Source organism: Lithobates pipiens, unplaced genomic scaffold, assembly GCF_037356315.1.
Source record: "Lithobates pipiens isolate NorthernLeopardFrog02 unplaced genomic scaffold, aLitPip1_a1.2 Scaffold_1, whole genome shotgun sequence".
Taxonomy (NCBI): domain Eukaryota; kingdom Metazoa; phylum Chordata; class Amphibia; order Anura; family Ranidae; genus Lithobates; species Lithobates pipiens.
The window spans coordinates 46,746,476-46,759,129 of record NW_027507685.1 but is presented as its reverse complement, the minus strand read 5'-3'; the positions used below and the strand labels follow the sequence as shown (position 1 = coordinate 46,759,129).

General features: G+C 50.6%; 1 protein-coding gene across 2 annotated transcripts in view; it reads left to right on the top strand.

The window, feature by feature from the left end:
• The window catches only part of PHF6 (PHD finger protein 6), an 86,608-nt gene that overhangs the window by 22,573 nt on the left and 51,381 nt on the right, over nt 1–12,654 (top strand). For both annotated transcript variants that reach the window (XM_077492807.1, XM_077492727.1), the window contains exon 4: nt 2,551–2,684. In XM_077492807.1, coding sequence (XP_077348933.1) covers nt 2,551–2,684 — 134 coding nt within the window. The remainder of the gene's footprint in view (nt 1–2,550; nt 2,685–12,654) is intronic.

Sequence of the window (12,654 nt, the reverse complement as noted above, 5' to 3'; positions counted from 1 at the left end):
GAAGGCCCTTTGGAAGCTGCAACTCTACTGTACACCAATTATACAAAAAGAAAAATAGGAAAATAATGAAAACATAAAAATAAAGAACTATTTTTACCTTGTGCTTATGCAACATATATGTTCTAATGTCACCAGTCACCAAATTTCAGATGACCAAAAACCCCTCACTCAGTGTTGTAACAAACCCTTCCTCCGAGGGCAAATGCCAATTGTTACAAAATGAATAATTGTGATCCGCACATTAAAAATAAACATATATTTCAAAAATAATAATAATATTAATAGTGTCCATCTTGGATAACCAGCCACCCGTGATGAAGTGAAAAAATTCTGAACTCCAATAGAATTCTTCAAAGGTGCAAGCCGTGTTGTATCCACCACCAACTATATAGAGATTGGCTCCTTACCGCAAAAACATGACCCCCCGTTACAGAGGGTCACAACAGATGTAAATGCGGTGTATGGGCTCTCATGCTGTCAAACTGACCCTCCAATCTTGTACCATCCACAATATGGAATTGGCTCCGTCATTCACAGCTCCTCCCCTCCCGTGCACAACTCTCCACTTAATGCGGTAGCACATAAAAGATATAAAGGCTATAGTGATAATGTAAAACTGGATAGTGTAAAAACCTTTAGCTTTAGTTGTATAAGTATATATAAGTATATAAAAAATATTGCACTTACAAACTTAGAATGACATCAGGCCTTAAAAAGTGTGCGCCGGCTGGACGCACACAAACAAACCCGCGCTTCCCAGAATGCCAACAACGAAAACAAGGTGACGTCAGCATGTTGCTCCATCCTACACGTTTCGTAATAACTTACGTCTTACAACTAGGGTTGTACCTATACTGCTACTAGTATCAGTATTGGTGCTGATACCAAACATTTGCGCAAGTATCGGTACTTATGTAAATGCTCTGATGCTTGATCTGATACCTGTTGTATTGGGCCAGGCATCCTCGTCATAGCAGGGAGGACGGGCAGCCTCACAGTTGATCAGTGCGGTGGTGGGGGGAGGTAACAGCACCGATCTCCCTGTGTGGCTTCTCTTCCTCTCCCTCCTGTGGCTGTCAAATGCTTTACTGAAAACCACACAGGGAGATTGGTGCTTGTACCCCCAACCACCACTGCACGGATTGTCCCCTGGCTCACGGGTCTCCCTCCGGCTTCTCCATGTGCCCCTCGCTCTCGTCGGCTCCCCCATATGGCCCTCGCTCTCTCTGGGTCCTCCTCCGGTCCCCCCTGCCCCAGATCCGTCAGGATGGAGAGCAGATGGAGGGAGCTGATAAATCTGTAATTTACTGACTCCTTCCTTTTCCGAATGCACAGAGTCGGTGGTCACTGACTCTGTTCATTCATAACTAAGCATTGTAAACTGTGTCTCCGTCTCCTCTCCATTCATCTTCAGTGCTGCTGAGAGGGACTGGGGAATCTGTGTCCTCTGTCCCTTTCCCTGTCTAAAAGGGGAGATCAGGGGTCTGTTTAGACCCCTGATATCAAACCATTATTTTTTTTTCATCACCCCGAAACTTACAGGACTTAAAGGATCTGATACTGATGACTTGGTTCCAGATACCATAGCATACCTTCAGAGGTCTAGTGGCTTCCATGCCTTGATGGGCCTGGGCTGTTTTGGCATCCAAAAGATGACCTACTCTATACTGGGCAGGTGGTAATAAAGTAATGACTGATCGGTTCATTGATTTGGCCAGATACTATTGATGAAGTAGAGGATTAGAATATTTTTTATTTTAATTTTTTTCCAGTTGAATAGGCTAGCTTTCTTAGTCATGCGTACATAAGACACTGTTAGATTATGCTCCATTTCCAGGTGGGGATTGATCCATTGGTGGTTGATTTACTAAAACTGGAGCATTCCAAATCTGGTGCAGCTCTGCATAGAAACCAATCGGCTTCTAACTTCAGCTTGTTCAATTTAAGCTTTGAGAAAAAAAAACCTGGATGCTGATTGGTTTCTGTGTAAAACTGCATCAAATTTTGCCCTCCCAGTTTTAGTAAATTAACCCCAGTGTGTCTTAGAATTGGGAATCCCCATTAGCACTGTCTATTATGTCTTGGTTTAATAAGAAAGATTATATAATGTTTCTGGTGGAATTAACACAGTGTAACCATCAGACTTTGAAATGCAATATATGGGGCTCTTAGAGAACTTTTAAAGCTTCTACAGATGATTTGCAGGTTTATAGCTCTCAGAAATAAAAGTCCTAAGGAATAAATGACACCTGGATTTGGCCTGTGATTTTGCTGGATAATTGTCAATCTGTATATTGAAGAGATATTACTATTATTCCTATGTTATAAACTACGGCATGTCAACGATAGTTGGCACCCTTGTCTACCAACTGCAGCTGCTATGTGGTAATTTTCCTTGTTAGGGGATGGACTGAAATAAAGGATGAATTGTAGCATTTCTCCATTCTCTGAGACACAAGTTGCTTTCAAATTGACATTTTGAAAATTTGCAAAAATTTGGTGGTCACCTTCTTATGTATAATATATATAATTTTTTTTTTTTTTTTATAGATGTGTACAATGTGCCATTGTCCTGGAGCAACTATTGGTTGTGAAGTAAAGACATGCCGCAGGACTTACCATTATCACTGCGCTTTGCATGATAAAGCACAAATACAGGAAAAACCATCACAAGGAATATATCTGTAAGTATAATGTGAACTTTGATCTGAAGTAAAAAAAAAATGTATAAACCACAAGATTCTATGAATGTTTTGTCACAACACCCTTTTAAAGGGGGGTTGCATTGTTCTTCTCTCCACTGGCTCTTGACCTATTTCAAATTGGCGCAACATTTGTTTACAGCCCCTGTTCCTCAAGGATCTAAGTGATGAGCTGTTGGAAGCCCTGTTCTATAACTTTGTGGGTCATGCTCTTCATCCAAACCTGGTGTGACTTTCTTTTGTCAAACAATATCTGCTTTTCACCATCCTGTACAACTGAACTCTCGACAGAAACTTTATGATATAGATATTTCTCTTTTGTTCGACAGACACAGCACTCAATTATTCAGAACCATAGGGTTATACCCCTACAGGAGTAGGACACTGGGCAGAAAAAAAGACTTGGCTATGCCTATGGGCAGTCTTAGGTGGCATACAACCCCCTCTCTGCTATAGGCCTTCAGTTTTCTTTTCTGCCTAGTCAGGACTAGTTCCCTGCTGGGATCTCTAGTCCTGGGAATTTTTTTGTTTGTTTTTTTCATTTCCTGGATTTTTCTCCGGCGAGATCTACATCAATGGCTGGCCTGGGCTGGACACTAAGATCCAGTGGTCTTCCCAGTCTGGCCAGCGAGTGTGTCTCCCTCCTCCTCCTCCTCCTCCTCCTCCTCCTCCTCCTCCTCCTCCTCCTCCTCCTCCTCCTCCCTCCTCCTCCTCCTCCTCCTCCTCCTCCTCCTCCTCCTCCCTCCTCCTCCCTCTTCCTCTCTCCTCTCTCCTCTCTCCTCTCTCCTCTCTCCTCTCTCCTCTCTCCTCTCTCCTCTCTCCTCTCTCCCTCTCTCCTCTCTCCTCTCTCCTCTCTCCTCTCTCCTCTCTCCTCTCTCCTCTCTCCTCTCTCCTCTCTCCTCTCTCCTCTCTCCTCTCTCCTCTCTCCTCTCTCCTCTCTCCTCTCTCCTCTCTCCTCTCTCCTCTCTCCTCTCTCTCTCTCCTCTCTCTCGCTCTCTCGCTCTCTCTCGCTCTCTCTCGCTCTCTCTCGCTCTCTCTCTCTCTCGCTCTCTCTCGCTCTCTCTCGCTCTCCTCTCTGCTCTCCTCTCTGCTCTCCTCTCTGCTCTCCTCTCGCTCTCCTCTCTCGCTCTCTCTCGCTCTCTCTCGCTCTCTCTCGCTCTCTCTCGCTCTCTCTCGCTCTCTCCTCTCTCTCGCTCTCTCTCGCTCTCTCTCTCCCCCTCGCGCTCTCTCTCGCGCTCTCTCTCGCGCTCTCTCTCGCGCTCTCTCTCTCCCCCTCGCGCTCTCTCTCTCCCCCTCGCGCTCTCTCTCCTCCCCCCCCCTCGCGCTCTCTCTCCTCCCCCCCCTCGCGCTCTCTCTCCTCCCCCCCCTCGCGCTCTCTCTCCTCCCCCCCCCTCGCGCTCTCTCTCCTCCCCCCCCCTCGCGCTCTCTCTCCTCCCCCCCTCGCGCTCTCTCTCCTCCCCCCCCCTCGCGCTCTCTCTCCTCCCCCCCCCTCGCGCTCTCTCTCCTCCCCCCCCTCGCGCTCTCTCTCCTCCCCCCCCCTCGCGCTCTCTCTCCTCCCCCCCCCTCGCGCTCTCTCTCCTCCCCCCCCCTCGCGCTCTCTCTCCTCCCCCCCCCCTCGCGCTCTCTCTCCTCCCCCCCCCCCCTCGCGCTCTCTCTCCTCCCCCCCCCCCCTCGCGCTCTCTCTCCTCCCCCCCCCCCTCGCGCTCTCTCTTTGAACACACCTCCCCCCCTCCACCCTTGGGAATGCTACTGGGGGATATCTCTTGGGCCCACCTGCTGCAATGGTTGGGGCTAGGAGGTGGGTGACCTCTGTGATCAGAGAAACGCCTGCGGCGACCCTCCCGTAATTTATACCATGGCTTTGCGGCCTACTTACTGGGTGGTCCCAGGGCGGCGGAGGCTGCCGCTTTCTGTTTTTGAGTGTCCGCCCTTTGTTCAGCAGATCGGTCCGGTCCCCAAACTCGAGGCAGGTGGCCGAAAATTTAGGCTGCGGTCTACCGACTGGGTGCTGGGTGGGTTGTGGAGGCCGATGTTTTTGGGTTACTTCAGAGTGTAATTGGCACTTTTTCATCATGGTGACTTTCTGGCTGCTATCGACATCTCGAATGCTTACTTGCGCATTCCACTGTGCCCGACCCCAGCACTTCGCTTTTGCTGTGGTTGCTAAGCATTATCAGAGTTTGGTGTTGCCTTTTGGTCTTGCCGCCACTCCCCGGGTGTTCACAAGGTGTTTTGCTCCCCGGTTCTGGCGTGGTTACGTGCTCAAACCATTAAAATAAATAAAAAATGCACAGCATCTTACTTTTGTATATGAGACCAGGTGTCATGCAGTGGGAGCAGTGATGTCACGGATTCAGCAGGGGCTCTCACGTGGAGGCTTCCGGCCTGGTTAAACCCAGCAGGAGGTGGGTGGCTCTTGGATCCCCCTGCCCACACACCTAGTTTCTACTCCAGCGCCTTCGGTGGCCCTTTCCCACCACTATGCATGCGTGGGAATTGGCACGACGAGCGTGCACGCCAGACATGCGCAGTAGGGGTGGAAGCGGCCATATTTAGGAGGCGTTTCTGGCTTATGCTACTGTGAGTAGGCTGGAAGGGACACAGAGCGGCGTCAACTGGGCACGTGAGTCACTGTGGGTGGATGGACATGTCCTGTAAGAGCGGTGTACTGCAAAGACTGGGTGCAGTATTTTGCAGGACGGTTGAGTGCAAAAGGGGTGTTTTTTTTTTTTTTTTTTTTTTTTTGATACCTCAAGTTTTTTTGTCTCAGGCATGTCTTCCCGGGAAAGAGGAGTGGAGGAGGCACAGCTGGAAGGGGCGTGATTGCGCCACCATCAGTAGTGGAGGATTCTAGCCATATATCTGCTGTTTAACTCTCCTGCGAGACCTGAGGCAACTGGCCAGTCTGAGCCATTACAGTTGTCGGGCATTGTAGCGACAGCTAATGCTTCTGCCTTAGCCTACGTCCGAAAGGACGACTTGGCATCAACTTTAGCTGGGCTGGAAGGAAAGATAGCAGGTATAATTGCTTCAGTTTCCCAAGGTGGAAGGAAATGGGATAGATCCCTTTCACCTGAGCCCCACCTGCTTTGGAACAGGATTGGGCAGAAGATGTGGACGAAGTGACAGTAAATGACTGGGAGGAAGGTCAGGCCACGGACTCCACTTCCGAGGAGTCAGGTTCTGAAGAACAGTTTTCAGCCTCTCAATCCTAGAGTCTGCTTATCCAGTCCCTCACAGATATGGTCCGATCAGGATTTAAATTGCCGCCTGTAGAGGTACCTGAAGTTTCCTTTTCATCTTTAGGCTCTCTTCATCCTCCACAGTTTGCAGGCCTTCCCCTTGCGTCCATTGCTAGAGCAAATTGTGTATGCTGACAGGGATCACCCTGATGAGCTTTTTATTCTTCCTAAAAGGTTTGCACTTTTGTATCCTATGAAGGAAAAGTTTTATAAAGAAATGGAGTATGCCATCGGGGGACACTGCCATTTCTTCTGTGCGTAAGCGTCTTGCCTGTCCTGTAGATAATGCTCAGGTGTTTAAGGATCCAGCGGATAAGAAATTGGAGTCTTTATTAAAGGCTTAATTTGCTATTGCTGGGTCTGCTGGGTATCTGTCAGTTTTTAAAGGACCAGATTAAGCGGGTAGCTGAGTGTCTCTGATCAGGGGCTGCTGAGGAATTGGCAGAGTTACCTCGTGCCTTGTTTCACAGTAGATGCTCTTAAAGATTCCATACAACAGGTGTCCCGGTTTGCCCTTCTATCAGTACATATGCGCAGGATTCTTTGGTTAACAAACTGGTCTGGTATTAACCGCTCCTCATGAAACGGGAAACCAGCTATTTGGAGAAGATCTGGATAAATATGTACAGAAGATTTCAGGGGGTAAAAGTGCGCTTTTACCAGTTAAAAGGAACAGAAGACTTGCTTTTAAAGCGGGGTTCCACCCTAAAGTGGAACTTCCGCTGATCGGAACCCTCCCCCCCTCACAATTGGCACCTTTCAGGTCTATGCCTCTTCCTGTCCCTGCGCGCTGTCTGCTGGGACACACACGGGTCCCAGAGACAGCGCGGACAATTTCTATTGCGCTGCGCGACTCGCACATGCGCAGTAGGGAACCGGGAAGTGAAGCCGCTTCGCTTCCTGATTCCCTCACAATGGTGGCAGCAGCAGCCGAGAGCCGAGCGATCGATCGGCCTTGGCTGCCGGCATCGCTGGACCCCCGGGACAGGTGAGTGTCCATTTATTAAAAGTCAGCAGCTGCAGTATTTGTAGCTGCTGGCTTTTAATATTTTTTTCCGCAGTGCAGTCCCGCTTTAAGGTCTAGTGCTTCAGCACCCAGCACTTCCAATTTCAGGCAGTTTCCATGGCCTCAGCTGTCCGGGTCTAGAGGAAAGCTCCAAGGGCAGAAGAAGCCCTGGGCCCAGAGGCCCCCCTAAATCTAGTCCCAAACCCTCCTTTTTAAAGGGGCTCTCACACGGGTGGGGGGGGAGGCTATTGGATTTCTCAGACCCCCTGGGAAGAAGTGATCCGAGACAAGTGGGTTATTTCTACAGTGTCTCGGATACAAAATAGAATTCTGGAGCTTCCCCTCTCTCGATTCTTAAGGTCCAACACCCCCACAGATCCAGTAGAGTCCTTTTTTTCAGGCAATAGATCATCTAAGGTCACAATGGCTTTTACTCAAATCTTTTTATAGTCCCAAAGCCAAATGGAGATGTGAGGCCTATTCTGAATATCAAGGCTCATAATTTTCATGAATCATTTTCTAGACATTCGCTCCTTTTGGATGGAGTCAATTCGGCAAATCGTAGCCTTCTTGCACGGTAAGAAATTTTTGTTGTCCATAGACATCAAGGATGCATACCTACATGTGCCAATCTGCAGATCCCATCAAAGGTTTCTGCGATTCGCAGTAGGCAACCAACGTTTTCAATTTGTGGCGCTGCCCTTAGGGTTAGCCACGGCACCTTGTGTATTCACAAAGGTACTGGCTCTTGTGTTGACAATTCTAAGAGCTTAGGGAATATAGGTTGTAGGATACCTGGGACGATCTCTTGATAGATCAAATGGTTCCAGACCTGGGGCGTAATGTAACTCGAGCGGTTGGGTTCTGAACTGGTCAAAATCGGTCCTGTAGCTGGTTCAGCGCCGAGAGTATCTGGGGTTGATATTAGACACGGTAAAGGCAAAAGTATTTCTCTTATATTCACCAACCGACACAGCTCCTCTCTCTAAGCCATTGGGTTGTTTGCCTTATCACTAGGAGAATACAAGGCATAGTTGTAACACAACACTAAGAAATGTTAGTTCCGTCCAGGGGGGCGGTCCCTTGGGCTACAACCCTCCACCCTGCCAAGCAGCCATCAGTTTTTATTTTGCCTTTGACGTTTACGTCCATAACTACCCTCCAGCAGGGATAAACACCCCTTTCTCTTATATTCACCGACCGACACAGTTCCTCTCTTAGCCATTGGGTTGTTAGCCTTATCACTAGGAGAATACTAGGCATTAGTTGTAACCCAACACTCAGACCTCTTGGTTCCGCCCAGAGGGGGCGGTCCCTTGGGTAACAACCCTCCCGTCTGCAGACAGACCTCAGTTTTATTTTGCCTAGTAAAGTAGAAGGACCTAGGAACCCTGCGGGCCCAACGGTCCGTGCTTTTTTTTGCGCAAGATGAATGATCCTGTGATCTACTATCAACAGCCGGCTGGGTGACAGGCTGGATACCCTTATCCTTGTAGTCTCTCCAGTCCGGCCATCGAGCGTGTGCAGGTCGCAGCTACGGCTCGGCAGGCTACGACAAAACCTCAGCTCCAGAGTTGGTCGGTGAGCTTTTATGCTCCAGGGCGTACATATGACTGGACTACTGATGTCTGCATCACAGTATGCCGAGGCCGGTAGCTACGCTGTACTGATCAGTAGATCTACAATGGAATGTCTCCCAGCACTTCAGTACTGGTAAGTACAGCTCTCCTTGCCTGGCGGGGCTGAGCAGCTTGGCATTCCCTGGGAGGTCGATTTGGGGGTCTCTCACCTCCCTCTCTTCTCTCCCCTGTCCCTATCTTCCCTCCCCTCCCCCTCACCTGGGGGGATGCGGCATGTGGTGCTGAGCGCTGTGTGTGTAAGATCCCTGAGGGCTCTCACCTGGGATAGGGGACTGGCTGGCTGGTGGTGTCCTGGATCCTGTGTGTTAAGCTCCCAGAAGGGGCCTGTGAGGGTCTGCTGTGTTTTTTGGTGCAGCGCTGTGTGTCTGGTACATTCTGTCTTCTGATACCTCATGGAGCTGGCCGGCGGCCATTTTAGGTGTGGGCGAGGACAGCCTGTCCTTCTGGGCTTCAAGCAGCCATTTTCCAAGTGCTCTCCTATTCAGGACACTGGCGGCCATTTTCTGGAAGCCTAAAAAACATTTTTCAGTGTTCTCCAGCAGCAGCTTGCATGTGCTTTCACAGCCATTTTCCCTGTGTTTCCTGTCTGTTTTACGGGACGCTGAGCGGTCATTTTATTGAAGCCTGAGCATGTTTTTCAGATCGTTTAGCGCTCATTCTGATGGCTGTAAAACGACACAGCTTTTGTTTCCTCTGCACCTGGGAGCATTCGGATCTACAGGCACTGCTTGTGAACAGCGCAGAACTCCTCAGGGTGGTCAGTCCAGCGGGTTAGAGCCCCTCAGTCAGCGGTAGCAAGGAGGGTGGGACTGTCGCTGCCCTAAGTCCCCTTAAGGTGGCAGACAAGGTAGGGTCAGCATGGCTTCAGAAACTGGTGTTTTCTTCCCCCGAAATCCAGGCAATTGCAACCGGGTCATCTGCGGACTGCGCAGTACCCATGGGCACCCTGACGGCGGTCCTCAATTCGTTCGTTGCCAAGATGGAGGCGGTGCATGGGCAGAAAGGTGCTAAAAAGCCGCCCCCTGCCCCCCCCCCTCCTCTGGGGAGAGCTCTGACGCAGACTCGGGTCCTGCAGAGGCTGGTGACCCCTGCTCTGTCTTGTCAGACGACGCTGACCAGGACCGTTCGGACAGTGAGGATGAGTCCCCGTCCGGGTCCGGGCGCGACAAAGCGCTTCTTGGAGCACTTATCGCAGCTGTGCTTGATGCCCTGAAGATTTAGGAGCCAGTGGAACCCTCTGCTGATGTACCGGTCCCTTTTAGGTCCCGCAAGCCAGCACACTCGCCTAAGGTGTTCCCGTATCTGACTTATTTTGACAAGTTCATTTACAAGGAATGGGGTCGCCTGCAATGGACCTTTTCGATCCCCAAATACATGGTGGTGAGTTACCCCTTTGAGGAAAGCCTTCTCAAAAAATGGTCGGCTCCTCTGGTCGTGGACCTTCCAGTATCCAGGTTAAACAAAGTAACCATGATCTTGGTTGAGGGGACTCCTGCATTCAAGGATCCCACAAACAGGAAGGCCGAGGCAGTGGCTCGTCCCTTGTTTACGGTTGTGGGGGTCAGCCGTACGACCTGTACTGGCATCCGCACTTGTGTCGCAGACACTGACTGAGGGGCAAAACTTTTGCACCGCGAATTGGGAGAGCAACAGGCTTCCCCTGTCTGCATGTAACTAGCAGACCAACTAGTGCAAGGCCTTAAGTATGTCTGTGACGTGGCCCTGGATACTCTCCCCCTGCTATCCAGGGCCTCAGTGTCAGCTGTGGTGCTGAGGTGCCTAATTTGGTTGAAATGCTGGTCTGCTGACCAGGCATCCAAAAAAGCCCTGACGGATCTTCCCTCCCTTGGCGACTGGCTCTTTGGAGCCTCATTAGATGACATTATTAAAAATGCCACCGGTGGTAAGAGTGCTCTGCTCCCACAGGCCATGAATGCTAAGGAGCCACGCCGTAGGCAAGGGCCCTCTTTTTCCACTCACAAATGGCTTTTTCGTCCGCCTGGACCTTCAACAAAACGCCCCCAGCCCGACAGGACGCCCACGGACGGTCAAAAACGTCCCTGGAACCGCAAGCCTAACAAGCCTGCGAATAAAAGTGCTACTGCATGAAGGTTTGCCCCCACCCATGTCTCGGGTGGGGGGGTCGCCTTTGGGAGTTTGCAGCCCGGTGGTCCTCCCCGGTTATCTGACCAATGGGTCTGAGATCTGGTTTCCACAGGCTACAAGATAGTTTCTCTCTTGGCCGCCAAACAGATTCTTCCCCTCCAGCATACCCGTATCCCCGGTTCGCCAGGAGGCCCTTTTGGGGGCGGTAAGGGATTTGCTGAATCGTGGGGTGATTGTACCGGTTACAGAATCGGAACGCTTCCAGGGATTCTACTCAAATCTGTTTGTGGTTCCCAAGAAGGAAGGGGTACGTCCGATCTTGGACCTAAAAGCCCTCAATCACTTTGTAAAAATGCAGAGGTTTAGAATGGAATCAGTTCGCTCAGTAGTCGCTGCACTCCATCAAGGGGACTCCCTGGCATCCTTAGACATCAAGGATACGTACCTGCACATACCCATATGCCCTTCGGCATCAAAAGTTTCTGCGGTTTGCAGTTGGGGAAGCCCACTACCAGTTTGTGGCTCTTCCCTTTGGTCTGGCTTCAGCCCCCCAAGTCTTTACCAAGGTATTGGCTCCAGTTTTGGCATTGCTGCAGCAACATGGGATCGCGATCGTGGGATACCTAGACAATCTCCTCCTGAGGGCATCTTCCGCCTCAGAATTAGGGGAGTATGTGGCGATGACCATGCAGACCCTGCAAGATTCGCGGTTAAAACGGCTGATGAACCGCAAGTGGTCGTAGCTCTGTTTTTGCATGCTAGTACTGGGGCTCATGGTAGCCTCCTTTTGAGGCAGTACCCTATGCCCAGTTCCACACCAAAGTCCTGCAGAAGGAGATTTTGATAAAATGGGACAAATCTCAGTTGTCCCTGGATCGACAGATCCAGGTGAGCCAGTCAGTCAGAGACTCACTGATCTGGTAGTTGAGGTCCCTGGTGATTCAGTCTGGGAAATCGTTCCTTCCTCTGAAAGGGACGGTGATCACAACGGACACCAGTCTATCCGGCTGCGGTGGAGTGATGGGGGTTCAGTCGGCTCAGGGCCTTTGGTCGATGGAAGAATCCAAGTTGCCGATCAATCTGCTTGAATTCAGAGTGATCAGGCTGTGCCTCTACACATGGTCGATGAGACTGCAAGGGCGTCTGATCAGGATCCAGTCAGACAACGCCACGTCTGTGGCATACGTCAATCACCAAGGGGGAACAAGAAGCTCAGCCGCTACACGGGAGGTCGCTCACATACTTCGGTGTGCAGAGCGACACGTACCGGCTCTGTCGGCCATTTACATCCCGGGAGTGGAGAACTGGCAGGCGGACTATTTGAGTCAACAGATGCTGGACCCAGGAGAATGGGCATTGCATCCAGAGACGTTCAGGTTATGTGCCTGAGGTGGGGCACACCAGACGTGGATCTGCTGGCCTCCCGTATCAATCGGAAGGCGCCAAGATTTGTGTCCAGGACAAGAGATCCGTGGGCAGACGCGCTGGTGGCTCCGTGGGATCAGTACCAGCTGATCTACGCCTTTCCTCCACTGAAACTGTTACCATGTCTGCTTCGCAGAGTGGAAGCCAAGGGGATCCCAGTGATACTGGTTGCCCCAGATTGGCCTCAGCGTCAGCGTACGCAGACTTGGTGTGTCTGGTGGCAGATGCTCACTGGCGACTGCTGCTGCGAGAGGACCTTCTGTCTCAAGGTCCGATTCTCCATCCTGCTGTACCATCGCTGGCTTTAACGGCATGGCTATTGAGAGCCAGGTGTTGAGGAACTGGGGTCTGTTGGACTCAGTGATCCCAACTATGTTGAGAGCACAGAAATCATCTTCTCGGAAGATATACCATTGTACCTGCAAGGCCTACATCTCCATGTGTGAGGAGAAAGGATGGCATCCACGCTCCTTTTCCATATCCAGGATCCTGCTGTTTCTCCAACAAGGAGTTGACCAGAGATTGGCATTAAG